Genomic DNA, 23,227 nt, shown 5'->3' with positions numbered 1-23,227 from the left:
CCATAGGGTGAACTGCTCACTCCTAGCCTCCCACCCCGCAGTTCTGAGCGTGGGCGACCCACCAGGAGAGCTCTGAAAACTCCTGCATCACACTGACACTGTGAGAACCTGCCGTGAAGTCATTATAACAGGGCGCCTGGGTCACTCCTCCGCTAAGGGCCTGTGTGGGGGAGCCACACGGGAGCAGGGGCTCTGAACACCCACAAACCACGAGTGGTGGATTCACTGCACAAGAGCCACGCCTGGAAAGTGCCTCACCCACAGTCCCGTGTGTGGGAGACGCAACAGGTGGGCCCTGAAAAACCCTGCAGTCCCTGACACGGAGAACGCAGGGAGAAAGCACATAAAACCTTCTAAGCCCGGGGGATTCCCGCACAGGGGGCACACCCAGAGAGCGCCTCCATCCCTCCACGCCCTGGGGTGTCACACCTGTAGAAGAGGTGCCCAGAGTGTGCCTGGAATCCACTGGGCCCCCAAGGTGGTGCTCTACAGCCCCGGGCCCTGAGAACGCACCAACGGTGCCTTGAAAATTACCACGCCCGGCAACACCACGCCTGCAGGCTCCAATCTCTACAGGAAAGCACCTGACAGCCCCTCAACACACGGGTCCATTTGCCCCACCAGAATACACCAACGCAATGGGAAAAACCACCAGAAAGAGTTGTGCTCCAGATGAAAGAGCCAGCACCCCACCAAACAAGAGCCAAAAGCCATTATCAGTATCGGCGATGCGAGATGAAGACATGGAAGTGTTACCAACAAAGGAATTGATGAAAATAATGCTAAAATCTCTCAGAGACGTGGACACAAAGCTGGAAGACCTCCAGAACCGCATAATCACCGAAATACAACAAATCAAAACCAAACTGGATGCCCAAGAGAATAAAATTGAAAGCCTCATCAACAGAATAAATGCGGCAGAGGAAAGGATCTCTGAAACAGAAGACACACAAAATGAAGGTGTCCAGCGAATTAAACAGCTGGAGACAAACCTCAGCAAAACTAATAAAATGATGCAAGAGATGAAAGATTACCTTAGAAAACTGAATATTCGGATCATCGGCCTCCCCGAGGGAGTAGAAAGAGAATCTGGGATGCAAGCAGTGCTTGATGAAATTATACAGGAAAACTTCCAAAACACTTGGAACACAAATCCACCCCGCATACAGGACGGACAGAGAACTCCCAACAGACATGATCCAAAGAGATCTTCACCCAGACACACGGTGCTCAAGTTCTACTCCAATGAAGACAAAGAAGGAATCCTGAGACAAGTACGAAGTAGAGAAAAGATCACATACAGGGGAAAACCCATCAGAATCACTGCTGACTTCTCCGAAGAGACCCTACAAGCAAGGAGAGAATGGACAAAGATCTTCCAAGTCCTGAAACAAAACAACTGTCAACCAAAAATAATCTACCCAGCAAAGATCTCATTTGTATATGAGAACGAAATCAGATACTTCAATAGCAAAGAAAAACTAGAAGAATATGTCTACACAAAACCAGCTCTGCAAAGTCTCCTTAGAAATGCGCTAGTCCCGGACAAAAAGGAGGCAAATCACAAACAAAGTTGGCAAATAAGAAGGTCTCCAAACTAAAGGCCACACAAACAAGACAATTACATAGGCAACAACACACACACAACACAATCACATGGCAGGGCAAAATTGCAACCTCTCAATTTTAACTCTCAACACAAATGGTCTAAACTCACCAATCAAAAGACAGAGATTAATAGAATGGATCATCAAACAAGACCCAACCATCTGCTGCCTACAAGAAACGCATCTAACCAGAAAGGATGCAAAGAAACTGAAAGTGAAGGGATGGAAAAAGATATTTCACGCCAATAGACGAGAAAAAAAAGCTGGGGTAGCTATCCTAATTTCAGACGAAATAGATTTCATTCTAACTAACATCAAAAGAGACAGGGAAGGCCATTTTATACTGGTGAAAGGAATGATCCATCAAGAAGCAATCACCATCATTAATGTTTATGCACCGAATCTTAATGCACCTAGTTACGTAAAGCAATTACTTACAGACTTAAGGGAAGACATAGACACCCGCACAATTCTTGTAGGCGATCTCAACACACCTCTAACAACAATGGACCGGTCTACGAAACAAAAACTCAACAAAGAAACAACAGAGCTCACACAAACAATAGAACAACTGGACTTAGTAGACATATATAGAACTTTTTATCCTAAGGCCACAGACTATACATTCTTCTCAGCGGTGCATGGCACCTTCTCCAGAATCGACCACATGATAGGACATAAAGCAAATCTAAACAACTTCCAAAACATTAGTATCATACCATGTACCCTCTCAGACCACCATGGGATGAAACTGGAAATCAACAACTCAAAACTCCCCAGGAAGTATAGGCACTCTTGGAAATTGAACAATATGCTATTAAACGAACAATGGGTCAGAGAAGAAATTAAAGATGAGATCAAAAAATTCATGGAAACCAATGAAAACTCTGATACTACATTCCAAAACTTGTGGGACACCGCCAAAGCAGTGCTACGAGGTAGATTCATCGCAATCGGAGCGCATGTCAAGGCCCAAGAAAGACGCCAAATACAGGAACTAACCACACACCTCCAGGATCTGGAAAAACAGCAGCAGAAGAGCCCCACGCACAATAGGAAACAAGAAATCATCAAAACAAGGGAGGAGATAAACCAAATAGAAATCAAAAAAACTATACATAAAATCAACAAATCAAAAAGTTGGTTTTTTGAGAAAATAAACAAAATAGACACTCCACTGGCCCGATTGACCAAAAAAAAACAAGAGAAAGTGAGAATCAACAGCATTAAAGATGAAAAAGGCAACATAACAACAGACACTGCAATCATTAAGAAAATAATTAGAAATTACTACAAAGAACTGTACTCCCACAAATTTGAGGACCACCAAGAAATAGAAAAGTTCTTGGACTCCCACCATTTACCAAAACTCAGTCCGGAGGCAACTGCAGAATTAAATAAACCCATAACCGAGGTAGAGATTGAAACAGTCATCAAGGATCTCCCAACGAAAAAAAGCCCAGGCCCAGACGGCTTCACTACAGAATTCTACAAAACATTCCGAACAGAACTAACCCCAATCCTCTACAAGCTCTTCAAAACAATAGAGGAGGAAGCAACCCTCCCAAACTCATTCTATGAAGCCAACATCACCTTAATCCCAAAACCGGATAGAGAACCATCAGAGAAGGAAAACTACAGACCTATTTCTCTGATGAACATTGATGCTAAAATTCTCAACAAAATCCTAGCCAATAGAATTCAAAAAATCATCAGACAGATCATTCATCCGGATCAAGTAGGATTCATCCCTGGGATGCAGGGATGGTTCAACATTCGGAAATCCATAAATGTTATAAACCATATCCAAAAACTGCAAAACAAGAACCACATAATAGTTTCAATAGATGCAGAAAAAGCTTTCGACAAAATCCAACACCTCTTCATGCTAAAAACTCTAGCCAAAGTAGGCATAGATGGGAAAATCCACAACATAATTAAAGCAATTTATGAAAAACCCAACGCCAGTATCATACTGAATGGAGAAAAGCTAGAACCCTTCCCACTGAGATCTGGAACAAGACAAGGGTGCCCACTATCACCACTGCTATTCAACATAGTCCTAGAGGTACTTGCAGAGGCCATAAGACAAGAAAAAGAAATCAAAGGCATACGTATAGGAAACGAAGAAGTCAAGCTTTCACTATATGCAGATGACATAATCCTATACATAGAAAAACCAGGAGACTCGATACAGAAACTGCTAGAACTTATACGAGAGTTTGGCAGAGTGGCGGGGTACAAAATTAACGAACGAAAATCAACAGCCATAGTGTACGCAAATAACACCAAGATGGAAGAAGATCTAACCAACAGGATACCATTCAAAATAGCAGAGAGAAGTATGAAGTATTTGGGAATAAATCTAACCAAAAGTGTAGGAGACCTATTCGAAGAAAACTACAAACTATTTAAAAAGGAAATTGAACAAAACCTCAAAAGATGGAATAACATCCCATGCTCCTGGATAGGCAAAATCAATATCATTAAAATGTCTATACTACCACAAGCAATATACATTTTCAACGCAATTCCAATCAAATTGCCCAAAACATTCTTCACGGAACTGGATACAATGATTCAAAAGTTCATCTGGAAACACAAAAAACCACGAATAGCTAGAACCATCCTGAAAAATAAGAATTTAGCAGGGGGAATCACAATCCCGGACCTCTGGACATACTATAGAGCAGTGGTTATCAAAACAGCCTGGTACTGGCACAAAGACAGAAAGGAAGATCAATGGAATAGAATAGAAGCACCAAAAGGGAATCCACACAGATACAGCCAATTAATCTTTGACAAAAAGACCAATGACAGCTTAAGCAAGTGGGAAGGCCTCTTTAGTAAATGTTGTTGGGACAACTGGCTGATAGCCTGTAGAAACAAAAAGATAGACCCACATCTATCACCATACACTAAGATCCAATCTACATGGATAAAAGACCTAAACCTACATCCAGAAACCTTCAAACTCTTGCAAGAAAATATAGGAAATACCCTGCAAGACCTAGGAGTAGGTACCGACTTTCTAAGAAGGACACCAAAAGCAATAGCAGTTGAGAACAGAATAAACAAATGGGACCTCATCAAACTAAGAAGCTTCTGTACAGCAAGGGAAACAATCAACAAAGTAAAAAAGCAACCCACAGAGTGGGAGAAGATCTTTGCACACGATATAGGCGATAGGGGGCTAATTTCCAGGATATACAAAGAACTTCAAAACAACCAAAAAACCAAAACAAACAAGCCACTCAAGAAATGGGCACGGGAAATGGGCAAACATTTCACAAAGGAACAAGTCCAAATGGCAAACAAACATATGAAAAAATGTTCCAGCTCCCTAGCAATAAGGGAAATCCAAATTAAAACATCGATGAGGTACCACCTAACACCAGTAAGATTGGCCCACATAAACAAGAACACCAACGACGCTTGCTGGCGAGGATGCGGGGAAAAGGGAACCCTACTCCACTGCTGGTGGAGCTGCAAATTGGTACAGCCTTTATGGAAATCAGTCTGGAGAACACTCAAACAACTCAAAATCTGCATACCATATGACCCAGCAATAGCACTCCTAGGAATATATCCAAAACACCTGTTTTACGACAAACCAACATGCATCCCTATGTTCATTGCAGCACAATCAGTAATTGCGAAAACATGGAAGCAACCGAAATGCCCATCAGCAGAAGATTGGATAAGAAAGCTTTGGTTCATCTACTCCATGGAATACTACTCAGCTATTAAAAAAAACAAAATGCAGTTCTTTGTGGCTAAATGGGCACAACTGGAAACTATAATGCTAAGGGAAATGAGCGAATCCCAAAAGATTAGATACCACATGTTTGCCTTGATTTAACCTGTAATTTTTTGTTTGGTGGTTTGTTATTTTTTGAACCTGTCATTGATACTGTCTCAACCCAGATGTTTCGAAGAATGGAACTTGCATTATTTTTAACATATTGTTTACCCAATACTATGTCAATTAATTCCATAATGTTGTATAATGATACTGAGGCCTTGTTGGGGCTTTTAACTGACTGGATCTTTACTCTGTTAGACCTATCTTCAGACCATAGAAGGTCTCCCCAAGAGGCCACTGAACTTATCTGGACAATAAGACGCTGAACTTTATGCTAGGCATGTGTTTGCAAGCAATGAATCTCAACTGAACTTGAACTATGGTTATGCAACAAGGTGGAGGAATCCACCATGGGGGGAGGGGTATGGGAGGGGTGGGGGGGATCCCCAGCGCCTATAAAACTGTACTACATAATATAATGTAAGCAACAATAAATAAAAAAAAAAAAAAAAAGAAAAAATAGTCTAAAATACCCAGGCTTTCAAGTACACTATCTAAGACACTTTCATTCTTAATTACATAAATGCCTGTGGCTATGGCAGTAGGGGAATTTTCAGTAAAATGCTGAATTTAATCTAGACCTTCAAGAAAGAACAATATTAAGAATGATCATAGTCAAAGGAAAAGAACAAAACAAGCATATGAAAAAAACACTGGGAAAAATAAGGAGCGTTTAATTAGGTGTTACTTCTGTAGACTGAAGAGCTCTGAACATTGGCTGCAGAGCAATGTAAACACAACTAACACTAATGGACTGTTCCCTGGTAAAGACGGTAAACTTTACATTGTCTGTTCTGACAGAATTTTTATAATTATTTTTAATCTATTGACGACTCTAGGCAACTTCCTTTCGTGAAACTGATGTCAACTGTATAGAATCTGTGTCTAATCACGAGGAAACAGCTGACATATTCAAAATGATCAGCAGCTAATCTTCAAAAATAACAGGGTTACAAAAGATCAAGCCACAGTGAGGAAATGTACCAGGATTAAAAAAGGACAGCGATGACAAACAAAACCGAGACATAATCCTAGACTGGATTGTCAATCACACAGATTAGCTCAAAACTAGCTGTAACAGACATCTTTGGGATAACTGTCAACATCGTAAAACTATACAGTAGCTTTATATCCAATATTAATTTAGATTTTGAAAAGTAACCTGTGATTACACATGCGGCTTACTCTCCAGCAGTTCAGTTAAATGTGTGTGTAGAGAGATGCTACAGCAAATGTGTTAAAACACTGACAAATCTGACTCAAAGAATTCTTTGTACTGTTCTTGCAGCTTTTCTAGAAGATTGATATTATTCCAAAATTAAAAATTAAGATTCTGGAAATAAGGGAATATAATAAAGACTCCAAACAGGAACCAGAAATAAAGTCAGGAAAAATTCAGACTTCAACAAGAAATCTAAGTATGAATTTCAAGGAAACCATGAACATGATAGTCACAGGGCCACAGCAAGTAGAGCAGTCAGCATGAAGGGACATTGGGAAGGGAAGCAGCAAGCACAGGGAGGGCCAGGCCAAAGTGAAACAAACCAACATGCAAAGACAGAAGTGTTCTAGACACTCAAAGCAAGAAGGCACTGGCAAGAATCTGGCAGGGAACAGAGCTCCTGTGTCCACAAGTTCTTCGCCCTTGGTAACAAGAAACTCATCTTAAAAGGAGAGAGCAGCAGTCACTCTGCTGACAAATGCATGAGCACATTCCACTGTGCTATTATTATTATTTCAAATATTTATTTACTTTCAAAGAATTACAGAGAGAGGAGAGACATACGCACACAGAGAAAGAGAGAGAGAATCCATCTTATGTCCTCTGGTTTACTCCCCAGATGGCCACAACGGACAGGGCTGGGCCAAGGTGAAGACAGGAGCCAGGAACTTCATCCAAATCTCCCACATGGGTGACAGGGGCTAAAACATCTTCCACTGTTGTTCCTAGACCACTAACAGGGAGCTGAATTCCAAGTGGAGCAGCCACACACACACACATACTGGCAGACATCTGGGAATGCCAGCATTACCCACTACACAACACTGGTCCCTCTGCTATTACTTTCTAAATTCTTTTTAGGTAACAGGATATAGCATGAAGAAACACTGTCTGACAGAAGACAACTAACAAGTAAACTCATAACTCGTTTTAGACAGTGTTACAAAAAAAGAAAACACTTTAAATAGAAGATAAAAAGTGATATGATAAAAAAATACTTGGAAGTAATCTCTTCAAAAACTAAAATTTGAATTGAGAACTGAAAAATGAATCCAGCCAAAATCAGGATCATGTTGTCACGCAGAGAACAAGATGAGCAAAGTCCTTGATTAGAACGTGCTAGTGTAGACACAGCACGGTACACCAGGCAAAGAACCACAGGCACTGTCTCCTGGCAAGGGCCAGATCACGTTGAGTCTTGAGGTCTGCATCTCATTCTGGATCTAAGTGAAGGCCATCTGGGAGATTTTTAAAGTTGCAGAATGAAAGAATCTTCCATTTCTAGAGTTCACTTTGGCTGCTATACTGGATCAAAATGGATACTACACCTTGGCAAAATATGTCAACAATTTAAGCCTTAGTTTACAGAGCTGAAGATTAAGAGTAGTTGAGGCATTCCATGTACATTCAGGAGAGTTACCAAACAGGTTTACGTGGGAAAGGCTGGAGGTAGGAATACTTAAGTCACCAGCAGTTATGTTTACCCTCCCGTCCTGGGGTCTAGACTCACATTTCAACCACCTGAAATGTCCCTCTACACAGGTCTCAGCATTCAGCACTTTCCCACCGGAGAAGTACCTCCTGCTTATGTACCTATTTCTATTACTGGTGGCACCACTCACTCCGACTCTTCAGTCACAGTCACTCCTGCATCCCCATCCCCAGACCAACTAACCTACGCACACAAACCCGGCCTTTGTAACCTCTTACTCCTTCTTTCCCACCAATTCTTCCTCGATCTGGCACTTACCCTCTTGAATGCAGCTCACAGCCTCATTCCTGGTCCTCAGTGTTCTCTACATCACCAGCCAAATTCACCTGCTGGTGCCATGATACCTCTCACTGCCTCAGGTCCCTCACTGATGCTTCCCCTGGAAGTTAGTTCTCTGTGCACCTTCTGTCTGTTCATCCTCCAAAGCCCAAGTGAAATGCCACCTCCTTCATGAAGCTTACGTTACCTCATCTAAACCCTCATCTAAATGTGATCCAGTCTACCTCAAAACTCCCAGGAAATGCTGTTCATGACTTGCTTACAACCTTGCACGGAATGCTGGACACTCGCCTTAGTTGACATTCTAGTTCTTGGAAAGCTGTAAACTAAGACAGTAGTCATCTGCACATTTCCATAGGAAGCCGCACTCAATAAACAACCCATAAATGCTTACAGGTTTTAGCAGACATATTTACAAAAATAGCTTCTACTTGTTAAGACACGAGGCACACAAAAGCTACTTACAGCTTTTACGTTTTAGTGTTACTTAAAAAGATGGTAAGAGGTCATGAGCCTACAACAATCCCTAGCTTCTGAAAGGAAAAGAATACCCTCCCCACTACGGCAATTAGTAGAAACTGCACAAATATTAAAGCAAACTGACCTCACTTTCTTGGGCAAGTCTTAAAATTTCATCAAGTGTTACAAACGTATCATTTCCTCTGACTGCATCTTTCTCCATAAATCCAAGGTGAATATCAGTTGCAACTAAGATTTTAAATGTATTTTCATCATCACTGTAAAAAAAATCCAAAATAAAACATTAGATGTCAGATCAATTGAGATCTAAATGTGGAAGACAGAATGACAGCAAAACAACTGTTCTCCTCTGAAAAGTGGAAATATTCAGATCTTTAATATCGCATATTTTCCCAACGACTAACTCAATACAACACAAATGTACATAACATCTTAAAAGCTTGTCAAATTGCTTCAAAAACTTATAAAAATAAAACTCATGTGGCCCTGAAAGCGGTTTCCCTATTATGCTCCACCACAAAAACTAAAATTCTGGTAAGATTTCAACAGGTAAAGTCAGTACTTCAAAGACCCAGGCCTAGGAATATAACCTTGTGTGCACAGACTCTGAGCTCAAACGGCACATCTTCAAGCTAATAAACCTGCAGTACGGGTTTTCTTCTTAATATTCCAAATACTTTGTATGACTAGCAGTTCTATTTGGAGACAAATTCTCTTTATTTTCTGCTAATGCATGCAGTAAGCTTTCCCTTGTGGTGATGGCAACTTGACAGGCTTCAGAAACCCAAGGCAACAAGGAAGTCTAGAGGCCACACGCTCACTCACAGTGCATCGGCAGGACTCATGTCCACCAAGAAAAGGGGCTTCTCCCAGCACCCCTCAGTTCAAGTGCGTCAGGAAATCCACCAGAAAATCTAAAACCAGAATGACATAAAATACTTTAAGTAGCACGCATTTAACCAACTGCTCAGAACAGACTTCTTAAATAAGCGGACTGTAAATTTTGCAACTTTTTCATCTGAATCCTGACTATTTACATTTTTTTAACACAGTTAATCAAAAACAACCCAATTTCAATGCTTTTCTAGCTCCGCCATTATGATCAAACTTAACGTCTTCCTTATTTTTATGAGCAATTCATGTTCACAAAATAAATGCAGGAAAGTCATACACACAAACTTGGATGTGCAAAAAACAACTTAGTCTTTCCTGCTCAAACACACAACTTTGGAAAAGAGTGTTTGGAAGCGAGAGGCACCCCATAAAAACCTGCTGGCAATCAACAAACCCGTGACCCTCACCCCCAGCCACGGAAGCGAAGACGGCTAGGCGCCCAGGGGACCCAGCACCCCCTGAGGTCAGCAGGACCCCTCCCCAGCGACTCGGCCCCGTTCTCCCAAACTGCCTCATTCCGGGCTTCATCCACAAAGCCAAAGAAACGCAAGGCGGAGACGGTTTCTAAATTACCCACAGCTGGACTCTTGCCAGCCCCCCGTTCTGGACCTGTGGCTGTCTTCTACCTGGGAAGAGGGGCTGGAGACAATAAAGCGAACGGTACCAAGTGTCCGAGCGCCTCAGAAGCCACACTGCAACAAACCCAAATTCGCCTCAAGCGCGCGGCTGCGCTCGCCTCGCGAGAGCTCGCGGACCACGTCGGCGGCGCGCGCCCCGCTCGGCTCTCATTGGCTGAGGGAGGCCGTTGACGGGGCGGGGACAGCAGAGAGGTGACACGGACCCCGCGCCGGAGCCAATCCCGAGCGGCCGAGGGAGCGAACCCGGAAGCGAGGGGAACACCGGCGGCTCGGGGCTGCGTCAGGTGGGTGACTTCCCGGTCCCGGCGCGCGGTGGCCCGGCGTGCGGGCGCCTCCCGCTCCCTGGGAGCCTCGGGGTCTCCAGGGTCCGGGCCTGGAGGGCCGACCGCGGCGGGGAGGGCCCGAGCGGCCACTGTGCTGTTGGCCATTGCCGAGGCCTCGGGCGCGGTGGGCGGCCGTCCGGTGAGCACTCGGGGGCTGGTGTCCCTCCGTCCCACTCGCGTGCAGACTGTAATACCAGTTTCCCCACGACGTCGTCCCCGAGCTCAGCGCACCTGCGATGTGCTGACAACAGTAACTCAACGGAAGAGTAAGGCCTTTCGGTTCCACTGGAGGGTTCTAGGGCCAGGGAGAGTCGTCCCAGGGTATGCCTTTACCTGTGAAATGGGTTTATAGCTGCACCTGTAACTGAGTGGTTCAGATCGCCGTAAAAATGAACCTAGACTGTTGCCAGGAAACGTGCTTACCACTTCCAGGTGGAATACTGTAAAAGAAGCTTTTTGATTTTCTTTAATAGAATAAATGTTTGTTAGTCTGAGAGAGGGATGGTGAGACGGGCACATCTCTCATCCGCTGGCTCATTGTAAGATGGCCACAATGGCCAGGGCTGGGCCAGGCACTGGGGACATCCACTGTTGCTTTCCCAGGACTTAGAAGGGAAATGGGACAACCAGGATACAAACGTCCCTTGAATACCTCTCACTTCAAATAAAAGTCTTGATCAGCTCTTCCACGCAAAGAGACACACCTGGGTTTGACTTTTTATGAATTAAATTTACCAAGACCTTTTTATATGTAATTTATTATATCTAGCTGAAACAGTATATGTAAAGGAGAGTTTTATAAAAAGGAAAGGGAGGAGTTAAGATCTTTAATGCTACTGCCTTTGCTCTAATTAAGGTGAATTTGTTGGCAATTATCACAAGTTTAGTGAATTCATCTATGATCACTTTTGCGTTTCAGGGTTTTAGAAATAGTTTTGAGGATAAGAGAAAACCCTGTCTCATGGAAACACCAAGAGAACTAATAAAACACAAAGCAATTCCCAGTGCAGTCTCAATAGGCTCTGAAAAGCTGGACAAGCTTTAGCAATCCTTAGGAACTAATAGACCTAAGAAATTGTTATTTTTCAGTGACAGACTTAACAACCCAAGTTTGGTGCTCTTAGTAGTAAAACTTAATCTCACATTAAGATTGTCTACTATTAAACTTGTGAGATTAGGTAGGAATCAAGATTAGAGTCATATGATTAACTTCAAGTCAGTCGTACTTTTCAAAATTTATTCCATGCAAAATCAAACCATAACATCCTAATTAATGCAGCATATTTTTGCTGTTATGTCAGTGGCACATAAATAGAAGTCAAGTCTGATCACTAGCCTCGGAGAAGATCCTTAAAGGACTAAGAAGATTTTTTGGCTTTGCATGCTAAACCTCCACTTAGGACCCCAGCATCCCATGTGGATGCCAGTTTGAGTCCTGGCTGCTTCACTTCTGATCTAATTTCCTGCTGTTGTGCCTAGGAAAGCAGTGGAAGACGGTCCCGGTGCACGGGCACCTGAATGAGAGGCCTGGAGGCCATTCTATTCTCCAGGCCTCACTGCTGGCATTTGGGGAGTGGGCCAGTGGGGCAGAAGATTCTCTCTCTTTGTATGTCTCTCCTCTTTTCCCTGTAACTCTGCTTTTCAAATAAACTTTAAAAAAAAGAAGAGGAAGATGATTTCAAGGATAATTGGGATCCTAGAAATTATACCAAAACATCATTTTTTTTCTAACCAATGAAGTTAAATATACTGTGTAACTCTTGAAGCCGATAATGGTTTATAAAAAACGTGGCAGTTTCAGCCCAATGCAGTAGCCTAGTGGCTAAAGTCTTTGTCTGGCATGCACAGGGATCCCATATTGATGCTGGTTCTAATCCTGGCAGCTCCACTTCCCATCCAGCTCCTTGCTTGTGGCCTGGGAAAGAAAGCATTCAAAGATGGCCCAAAACCTTGGGACCCTATACCTGCATGGGAGACCTGGAAGAGGCTCCTGGATCCTGGCTTTGGATAGGCTCAGCACCAACCATTGCAGTCACTTGGGAAGAGAAACAGTGGATGGAAGATCTTCTCTGTCTCTCCTCCTCTCTGTATATCTGACTTTCCAATAAAAATAAATAAAATCTTTTTAAAATGGCAGCTTAGCAGAATAAATATTTTATTCTGAAAAGTAATGTTAATAGTAATATTTATGCCTTAGAACTGAATATGTTATTACTGTTCTACCTACTCATGGTATGTACTTGTTCCTGTCTTAGTATTTATTATGTTGTCTTTGCTAGTCAGCTCCATTAGACGGTAAACTTGAGGTAAAGATGTAGAATTGTTCATTGTGTAATCCCAGTGCCCACAGACCGACATATACCATATTTATTGAATGAAGACATGAGTAACAGCCAAAATTTAGCACACCAGAAGAAACAAACTAAGAACTATAGTTATCTATCAGTGAAAGTTCTGCTTTTTAAAGCAGTGTTTTCCAGGCTTGAAATTATGAAAATAGACATTAAATAAACCATATGTTGTAATAAATACGTCTGCTTTGATGAGCAACTTGGACAGATGCCCCTTTAGGGTCTATTCCATCTTAAAGAATGCTTGATTCCTTCTTCAAAACTAGAAATTTTAGTTTTTCCCTTGAATTGTCTTTGTGTCTTGGTTATAAAAGTTTCACATGTGCTTGGCGCAGTTGCCTTATACTTTAAAAAAGCATTCATCACTCCTAGCATGCCATAATACCTAAGCCAACATTGGGAACCATCCACTTAAGTGAAAGAAAGCAAGGCATTTTTGATTCTTTAAAAATCATTAATAACTGAAATCCATCAGTTCCAGGATTTAGTATATGTAACAAATATGAGAAAAACAATAATTTGGATAAGGTTTATTTGTATATCTTTAGAAGGCATAACTATGCTGTTGATAACACCTCAATGAGTGTTTTGCTAAATATTGTGGCTTGTGCCTGTGTTTTCAGATCTTGGCGTTTGAAATGGCTTTTGAGTACCAGTAAACATGGAAAAGGCTGATGTAGAAGGTGATGAGACTCCAGACCCAGAGCATCCCTTTGATTTTCCCGAACACTTTAACCAACTTGAATTATTGGAAACACATAGACACCTCATTCCTACTGGCGCTCACAGTCTCTGGGTGGGCAATTCTGACGACGAAGAAGAGCAAGAGGAAAGCGAAGAGTGGTATCAACAACAAGAAAAATCAATGGAAAATGATCCAGGCAAATTGCTTCTTTGGGCTGCTGAAAAAAATCGGGTAAGAAAAAAAAAAAAAACAGACTTGAAAGAGAATCATAACATAATTGGAAAATTGGTGGCTTTGAAGCAAGAAAACCTGCCCCTGAACTTAGGCTACCTCTGGGCAAATTCTTCTTCGGAGTCTCTGCTTTCTTATCTGTTAAAAAAAAAAAAAATTGGTCATCATAATGCTTGCCTCTTTGCTATAAGATTGTGAGGATCCAATGAGGCCATGTTCATTAAAACACATACTAAGCTAAAACATGTCATGTTAGGTATTATGTGAGAGTTTTAGGACAGTTATCCAGAAAAGCAGCAAGTGATATCTGCATTTGTAAGGCATTTACATGAAGTCAAATGGGTTACCTTCAAGATAAATATCATCTATGAAAGAGAGTTGACATTCACTAAATATTAGATGCCTTGCTGAATTATTTTGTTTAATCTTCACATACCCTCTAAGATAGGTAGAATTATTACCTTTAATAAACTTAGGAATTGAGATTTGGTACTAGTAATAGGCCCAGGTCATGCAGGTAGGAATAGTATCAACTGTTTCTTCTTTTCCCCTGGCTTGTAATACTTCCTTTTGCCAGGTTCCACCCTGCTCCGCATCTCTGGAAGTAAACAGATAACTAAGAGTCTTGCCTTTTTGGCTATCTTTTTAACCCAAGATCATTTAACCCAAGATTTTACTCATCAGAGGTCCATAGACCAAAATGAGTAGTACTACCTGAAAACACACTTCTGAGGTTTTTAGAGAGAATTGAATTCTTCAATCCCTAGATTTCCTGTCACTGTTTTATTTTTCTGTTTCATTTTCTTTTTAAGGTCCAGATACTATACATATTTGTATGATACTCCTTTTACAAGAAAAAGGTTTTTTGTTTTGTTTTTACAAATAAAAAGCAAAGTATAATTGTAGCCTCTGTCAATCACCCAGGACTAAAACTACAAATTAGTCACCCTTACTTTCCAAAACAGAAATCTTTTTCAAATCCTCTGCCAGCAAGTAAATTTTTGTTTAACTCCATGAAATCAAACATCACTAGACAGTTTTTGTTTTCTTTATTTTGAGTAGATTTTCAAAGGTGTGTATTTTTTTTTCCCTTCTTCTTAGCTTTCTACAGTGCAGAGAATACTGTCTGAGAAGGCCAGTCTTGTGAACAGCAGGGATGAAGATCAGTACACGCCGCTCCATCGAGCAGCCTACGGCGGGCACCTGGACATTGCTCGTGAGCTGATTGCACACGGAGCAGATGTGCACGCGGTCACTGTGGATGGCTGGACACCCTTGCACAGCGCTTGTAAGTGGAATAATGCCAGCGTGGCTTCTTTCTTACTTCAGCACGACGCGGATATCAATGCCCAAACAAAAGGCCTCTTAACCCCCTTGCATCTTGCTGCTGGAAACAAAGACAGCAGAGACACACTTGAACTCCTCCTGATGAACCGTTACATCGAGCCAGGCCTGAAAAACAACCTGGAGGAAACCGCATTTGATATCGCCAAGAGGTCAAGTATCTACCACTACCTCTTTGAAGTCGTGGAAGGCTGCACAAATTCTTCACCTCGGTCTTAAGGGTCTAGTAATGTTCCTAAGTGTCTAAGTGGTAGTGCCTCCTTTGTGTGAAATGTAAAGTGTTCCCCTAATGCAAACTTGGCATCAAATGTCTTACTGAAAGACACTTTTGTGTTCGTCAAAGTGAATTGCCTGATCTTGATGTCAAAACATATTGGCGGGTTGGATTTCTGTGGCATTTATAATTTTTCTCACAGTTTCAATGTAACTATACTTATGAATTTGACACAGGTTGTACAGAAACAAAAGCTATTTTGGTGCTGATCTAAGAAATATATTTTTTATGTATCTCATGTCCTTGATCTTTTTTGAGTATTTAGTGTATTTACATGTGCTTTTTGTAAGGTATTAACTCAGAATACGAATTTTTAATATACTGTTGCAGTTCAGCTGTCTTCTACACTAATCCCCAATAGTTTTTATTTTAAACCAGAAAACTAACATTTTAGTGACTTGAATTTTTTATGTTACACAATGAATAAAAAATATAGATCTTTATTTTTTTAGATTTTAAACCATTTTCAGAAAAGCAGCTAGGCAGGTGTTTCGTCCATGAATGTTTTATATTGTCTCTTCTATCACGATTCACCCATTCCTGCATGTGGTCCTACCCACCCTCGTCAACCTAAAGATCCTTACACTGACGGTGAGTCAGTATGAGCTGTCGGATGTGCACATCACTGTAGCTCAGCCCAGGGCATTACAGTGTATCTGCTTCCCAACTGGATTTACCTGCCTAATCATGCTGGCTTGGGCCCTGGTCACAGTCTCTTGAATTGACAAGAAATGCTGCTTTTTCAAGGTATTGTACAAGCTATACAAAGGCAAACTGACAAGGGAAAAGGAATCCCAAGAATAAGGATGATTATTTTATTGAGACTAGAATCATCACAATGTGGTTCAAGATTTTTTTTTTTAACTGTCGGGGCTGGTTTGTACAGCAAGTAAGTCTGCCACCTGCAATGCCAGTATCTGACATGGCACTGGTTTGTGTCCCAGCTGTTCATCTCAATTCAGCTCCCTGCCAATGGCATGGAAGAAGCAGAGGAGATGGCCTGGCTGCTAGGTCCCTGCCTCCCGCGTGGGAAACCCGGAGGATGCTCCTGGCTTTGGCCTGTGTCAGCCCTACATATGAGAAGGGAATTTGTAATCCTGTATTTACAGCAGCACAATCTACAATAGCAGACATGGAAACAATCTAGATGCCTGTCCAAAGAGCAGTGATTAAACAAACCATAGTACATGTATTCCATGGAATAATGCTCAGCCATTAAAAAGAATGAAATTGCAACTAGATGGTCCCAACTAGAGACCATTATGCTCAGTGAAATAAATCAATTCCAAAAGGAGAAATACCATAGGTGAGAGATCTTATGTAAGGAAGCCGTCATGCAAACTGTGTTCAATAACCCTTTGCATATGATAATGCTGCATCCCATGTGCTCTGATGTTTTTGATTTTATTTTCATTTCTTCTAAATGTTTTTTCTCTTGTCAGATTCATCACTGGCTCATGGATCTCACAGTGGCATCAGTTTACCCAAGGGGCAAAATTAATTTTAAGAATATGTATTTAAGCCAGTTGGTTAATTCAATATGAAATAGATATTAAGATTTTTACCTTTTTTGTAGAACATCTTCAACATACATTAGTTTGCAACACTATTTAAGGCAGATTAGCCACATTTTAAGTTTTCAATAGTCACATTTGCTAAGTAGCTACTTTATTTGAACAGTGCAGGTCTGGTGTGTCTGAGAGTGACTAGAGACATCCACAGCAGGATGCTGACACGGAGCCAGCCAAAACTGGTTTCAAGTCCTGCCAGCCTCTTTTGTGTGACTTTGGGCAAATCATCTCCATTTTTGTCCACATAAAATGGGAAGGTATATCTAGCTGCTATGCTGAAAGGAACAGTGAAATAGATGGTTGATGTGCTATTGTAGGGTAGGTTTCTTTAAATGACATAGAGTGCTTTCTTGCCCCAGAACGTCAAGTAGATGTACTCTTCCTGCTTTAAGTATTTTGACCCTTGAAAATCCCACATAGGTTTCCTTTGACCTCCCTGTATTTCTCTCTCATGACCTTTCAGTAATTTGCAGTGCTGAGCTTCAAAAATCCACACAACTCCATTTTCAGGAAAAAAAAAAAAAAACAACTTCAAAGCCACTAGCAATCCTGTTAAAGCTGTCACTCCAAAAGAAGAAAAACTCAGGGAACATGACAAATAAAGAATTTCAGCAAATAATTACAAACACTGCAAGGAAATGAGATTTGGAGAGAAAATGTATTTCCTGAGTGAATCCAGAGCCTTGACACTCAGAAGGGATTGTTGTTCCATTTCTATGCTGCTTCTCAATGCCTATCAACTGAGTAACTCTTCAAATTCATGTCCTTTTTTTTTTCCTTCTCAAGAAGGGGGCTTAAGGAACAAAATACCCAAACACTCATGTTTTCATCATCACTTTAATTGCCATTGAAAGTGCAGGTACATCTAATAGTCCTTCCTCTAAATTTAATGTCGTGTCTGCATCATCCAGTGAATCTCACTGCAGCAGAGTCTGAAGGCCAGAAATTCAGCCTAATGGAAGAAACAGCTCATACAATCTAAAAGCAAACCTCTCTAATTTGTTTTCTTTCTTCCCTTGCTATTACAATATGTTCAGCATTTGGTCTCTACTGCATGTAGAATAATTCAAAATTAGAGCAACATCAGCAGAAAATTACTTTGAATTCAGAAAGGACGCTATTTTCTTAGGTACCATTGGAGTTCCATTATTAGATACAGCAGCAATTTTAGCAATAGAAAAAAAAATCAAATAATGAAGTGAGCTTTTCATCACACACAGAGGTGCCTATCATTTTCCAAATCCCAACTTAAAGACTCATGAAGAAGAGTGTCTTGATTATACAGACCAACTCTACAAGGGAAATAAAATCTAGGGAAGGAGTTGGATGAAGTGGTTAAGAAGTGCTGGAGACCAGTCAGGGCAGACATCAACAGAGTGAGGAAGGCCTGAACCAGTCTAGAAGAAGCTCTGAAGGGTGTTTGGCCTGCACACAGCAGCTCCCAGAGCTTGGCTCACTGAGGACTTGTTCTCTCTCTGGCAGTCTCCGTGGCTAGCTGCCAATGGGGATGTGACCTTAGACTATTGCCAGGTCAGCAGAGACATCTGATATTCAGAAAATAAAAACTGTGGGGAAGAGCCCAGTGAGGTTCCTCTCCCCCTGTGGAGGGGAAGCTACTGCCCCCCCCTGCTTTATAAATCAGTACTTTGTGTCTCCTTTTTCTAGTTGTGCATCACTTTCCTCTTCACCATGGTTCATGCTGTGTAGGTTGCACTAAGTGGCACCTGAACAGGGACCATCAGGGGGAGATTCACTCTGAGCGGAATATATAAATAAGCATGATCAGCACAAAACATCCCCAGGGTCGCGATGGTCAGTTTTGTCAATGATTAATTCTGTCAGACTTCTAGTATAGACAGTAGACACTAACGTAGGGCACTTAAACAGTTACTTAACAGAAGTTGGGTTGATATCCCAGAAAGACTTGGTAGAATTTTTGTCTATCATTGTTGAATGTAACCCTTGGTTTCCCAAACATAGGACCTTCAATTTAGCTGATTGCATAAAGCACACAGAATGTTAAAGGTTCAGCATCAGGGAGAGAGCTCGCCTTCAAGTGCATTCTCTCTGTGCACTCTGATAAAGCAGGTCCGGAAGCCATCACAGCTGGAGGAGAGAGGAACTGACAGAGAAGGGGCCACTTTCTCCTCTCCCACTGGTCCCCTATCAGCCTCTCCTGCACTGTGTGAAACTCCACTCTCCTGAGCCCTCTGTGGGACGGTGAGGAATCTGTATCTGGAAGATGGACTGGCATTTCCCTTAACTCAGAGATCCCACGCTACCGATCCTAATCAACTCAGCAGAGACCGTGTTGGATTCAAAGACTGTAAAATCCCTCGGACAAATCATGCTCAAGCGTGGCTAGCTCTCCTTTGAGTATCTCCTGAATGGAAGCACTGGTTCCGGCTTGGCTGATTCCAGCTGACTGCATGCAGCTTGTTCACATGGGAAGACTATTTACTGTGGAAGAGTCTCAAGGGCAAGTGCAGAAGCAGGACAGGCAAAACTGGAGTGATCAGATGAACATAACGCACGGCATGCTTACAGGATGGGATCATACAGCTGCTGTGACTCGCAACGTGTTGATGCTGCCACTGCTGATGATCAGATCCAAGAGCGCACCTGCCACACGTAACGTCCTTGCCCGGCAAAGATCATCCAGGCTCTTCAGTAAAGGAGATACTATTAAAACAGCTTGCATATGAAAATACCAACACAGGCTGTAAAAAGATTATGATTCAACTCAGAAAGGATGATTACTCCCCCCACCCATTTGTAGATTCTATTATTTCGGAATTCCATAATCCTGGGGACCAACACCGGGACATTGCAGGTGAATACTCCACCTGCAGTGCCAGCATTTCATATGGGCACCAATTTGTGTCCTGACTGCTCTGCTTCCAATCCTTCACCCTGCTAGTGATATGAGAAAGCAATGAAGGAAGAGCCAAGTCCTTAGGGCCCTGTGTCCACATGGGAGACCAAGAGGGAGCTGCTGCTTCAGACCAGCTCAGCTCTTCCTACCATTGCAGCCTTTTGGGAAGTGAACCAACAGATCTCTCTTTCTCTCTCTTTCTCTCTCTCTGTAAACCTATCTTCCAAATACATTTTTTAAAATCTTTTCAAAAAAGAAATCCAATGATCCTATTTGCATGGATCTGTGGCCTCTTTCCAAGGAGATTATCCATACTGAATGATTACATTGTACCCACGCAACACTACCAATGCAAAGTGTGACCACCAAAGTGAGATATTGTTTTCCTAAGGCTTATCTTATCCATTGCATGGATGATATCTTTATATTACACTCCTCAGCCAGAGAGGTTAAACAGGTTATAATTCTCTCCTTGGCTTACTTGAGCTGCAGGGTTAAAAATTGCCTCAGAGGGCCTGGGCACAGTAGCCTAGCAGCTGAAGTCCTCACCGTGAACACGCTGGGATCCCATATGTGCACCGGTTCTAATCCTGGTGGCCCTGCTTCCCATCCAGCTCCATGCTTGTGGCCTGGGAAAGCAGTTGAGGATGGCCAAAAGCCTTGGGACACTGCACCTGCATGGGAGACCCGGAGGAAGCTCCTGGCTCCTGGCTCCTGGCTTCGGATTGGTTCCTGGCTCCAGCTCTTGCAGCCACTTGGGGAGTGAAACATCGGACGGAAGATCTTCCTGTCTCCCCTCCTCTCTGTATATCTGACTTTGCTATAAAAATGAATGAAACTTTTTTAAAAATTGCCTCAGAAAAAATTCAACTCTGTCCACCTTTCCAATATCTAGGAACATTGATGGATGAACATGCAATTAGACCACAAAAATTCAAATTAAGCAAAATAATTTTAAAAGGTTAGATGGCTGGCAAAAAAATTGTTAGGTATGTTAACTGGATTCAGCCTTTCTTAAAATTAACCTGATAGCTTGATCTCACTGAAGAGAGACTCCAACTTGCACTGGGTGTGCTCCTCAGGTTCTTGCAGATTCACAACAGGTAGGAAGAGCACTGTGGTTGGCCCAGCTCAGTCACATCCACCATTTCTTGCACAAGTTAACCCTCTGCCAGGCACTCTTACTGGGATAATAGTTCAGGACCCAAAGCAAGTTAAAATTATCGAGTGGATTCCTATGAGTCATTGGAGCCTTGAAACTCTGGCTAAGGACAAAGAACAAATGAGCTATCTCATTACCCTTATGAAAAAGAGATGTTTACAATCACGTACAATTGAACCCAAAATATCTATGTTCATCTTCCACAGAAACAGCTTCCCACTCATTATGCCTCTTTCATGACGCTCTTTAAGGTGTTTCAGGCCAGTTCTCTTCAGCTCTACTATTTAATAAACTACTACAATTTGCCAAATCAGTTCCAAATAATTGCCTAAGATTACTAAACATCAGCCTACAAAACAAATTCTTACTTTTTTTCAAGATTCAGATTTCTTTTCTTTTTTTTCTTTTTCTTTCTTTTCTTTCTTTTTTTGAGAGGCGGGGTTATAGAGAAAAGGGGAGATAGAACCCTTGCATCCACTGGTTCACTCCCTAAATGGCCATAATGGTCAGAGCTGAGCTGAGCTGAAGCCAAACATCAGGAACTTCTTTAGGGTCTCTACATGGGTGCAGGGGCCCAAGGACTTAATCCATCCTCCATTGCCTTCCCAGACCACAGGTAGGGAGCTGGATTGGAACTAAAGCACTAAGGACACAAATCAGTACCTATTTGTTGTGCCAGCTCCAAAGGTGGAAGCCCCAAATTCTTAGCTTTTACTGATAATTCTATCTGAACTGGCAGGCTATGTCCAAGCCCACATCTTCCTAAAAGTTAAAACCTCTTGTTGCTCTGTTCAAAAAGCAGAACTGTTGATGCTAACTTTCCTGGTCCTCTTAATAAAATGCTCAACTCCCAGTAGTTCCCTGGTACTGCATGTCAATCAAAAGCTGCTAAAATAAGATAATACAATACCTTGCTGATCAAGAATTATCTCTTCTTTTCAAAACTGAACAGAAAGCTATTTGGGAGTGTGTTATGTTAACTGGAGTCAGCCTTTTCCTGGTCCTTCATTAAAGCACATACAAATCAGGCTGGGCCCTCAGCCATAGACAGCACTGTCGCTGTGACAGTTCAGTAACATTTGTAACTGAGGCCATCCCGCCTCATCAGTTGTGATATTCACCCTCTTCCATGTTCAAGTGGCACTTTAATCTTTCCCATGCACAAACTAGACATGTTGTTTCTTTACACTCTCAGTGTGTTTTACTACAACCCTCTGGTCCACAAACACATGCCAATGTCAGGGGACTCGCACACAATCCAGTTTGGCAAATGAATGTTGCTGCTTCTGCTCCTTTTGGGTCATCAGGAGCTATTCATGTTACTGTAGATGCTTACATGCTGTACCGGCTACTATGACAACAGGAGAAAATGGATCTAATGCCATTCAACATTGCCTTGCTGCTTTTGCAGTTCTGGGCATTCCTGAATAATTTAAAACAGACATTGGCCCTAATTGTCCCAGTCACTTGTTTAGTTCTTTTTATACTCAGTGAAATACACAACACATTACAGGCTTTCCTTATAACTCAAGGACAGTCATTATAGGATGCCACACCAACACTGAAAGCAACTACGAGAAAAACAAACAGGGGGAGATACCCATTTCCTGCACAGCAGCTGGCTGTGGCTGCACCCTAAATTGTTTTCACTTGTAGCGGTAAGGGTGTTACACCTATGGTGGCTCCTTGGAAAGACCCTGGGGTAACAAATCATGGACAGATGCTTTGGGAGGCCCCTGACGATGGCATAGCCCTGATCCAATATTAATGTTGGGCCAAGGTTTTGCACGTTTGTCCAAGAATATGCCCAGAAGCCTCGGTGGATCCCCACTAGAAATAACAGGACCAAGAATGAGTGACTCGAAGCATATAAACTTCACAGATCCATCTGCCAGTCCCATCTGACCTTCATCAGTGGGCCTGCAGCTCCTCTA

General features: G+C 42.1%; 2 protein-coding genes across 5 annotated transcripts in view; one reads left to right on the top strand and one right to left on the bottom strand.

Annotated features, from left to right (window-relative positions):
* MRE11 (MRE11 homolog, double strand break repair nuclease) overlaps positions 1–10,558 on the bottom strand; it is a 62,641-nt gene extending 52,083 nt beyond the window's left edge. Inside the window, exons 1-3 of one of the 2 annotated variants that reach the window (XM_040977132.1) lie at positions 10,413–10,558; positions 9,771–9,859; positions 9,070–9,202 (exon numbers count right to left, since the gene is read on the bottom strand). In XM_040977132.1, the coding sequence (XP_040833066.1) occupies positions 9,070–9,202; positions 9,771–9,790 (153 nt within the window). In that variant the 5' untranslated portion in view covers positions 9,791–9,859; positions 10,413–10,558. The remainder of the gene's footprint in view (positions 1–9,069; positions 9,203–9,770; positions 9,860–10,412) is intronic. The other variant, XM_040977131.1, reaches the window with a different exon arrangement.
* Positions 10,559–10,680: 122 nt separating this feature from the next.
* Positions 10,681–15,923, top strand: ANKRD49 (ankyrin repeat domain 49). 3 transcript variants are annotated; one of them, XM_040977128.1, is made up of 3 exons: positions 10,681–10,761; positions 13,775–14,067; positions 15,169–15,923. In XM_040977128.1, the coding sequence occupies exons 2-3, from the start codon at positions 13,813–13,815 to the stop codon at positions 15,628–15,630; spliced, it is 717 nt and encodes a 238-aa protein (XP_040833062.1). In that variant the 5' UTR covers positions 10,681–10,761; positions 13,775–13,812; the 3' UTR covers positions 15,631–15,923. The 3 variants fall into 3 exon arrangements, with proteins under 3 accessions (XP_040833062.1, XP_040833063.1, XP_040833061.1); XM_040977129.1 differs by lacking the exon at positions 10,681–10,761 and adding an exon at positions 10,867–10,939; XM_040977127.1 differs by lacking the exon at positions 10,681–10,761 and adding an exon at positions 10,952–11,066.
* Positions 15,924–23,227: the final 7,304 nt, after the last annotated feature.

The sequence above is a fragment of the Ochotona curzoniae genome, unplaced genomic scaffold, assembly GCF_017591425.1.
Source record: "Ochotona curzoniae isolate NIBS_2020 unplaced genomic scaffold, NIBS_Ocur_1.0 contig_2723, whole genome shotgun sequence".
In the NCBI taxonomy this organism is placed as follows: domain Eukaryota; kingdom Metazoa; phylum Chordata; class Mammalia; order Lagomorpha; family Ochotonidae; genus Ochotona; species Ochotona curzoniae.
The sequence above is the reverse complement of the archived record's forward strand: the minus strand, read 5'-3'. Positions and strand labels throughout refer to the sequence as shown.

What these genes read in the sequence shown, in the direction of transcription:
- ANKRD49 (XM_040977128.1), top strand. Translation starts at nt 13,813, where the DNA reads ATGGAAAAGGCTGATGTAGAAGGTGATGAGACTCCAGACCCAGAGCAT. An exon ending in GGGCTGCTGAAAAAAATCGG is followed by an intron (nt 14,068 to 15,168) that starts GTAAGAAAAAAA and finishes CCTTCTTCTTAG; the next exon opens with CTTTCTACAGTGCAGAGAAT.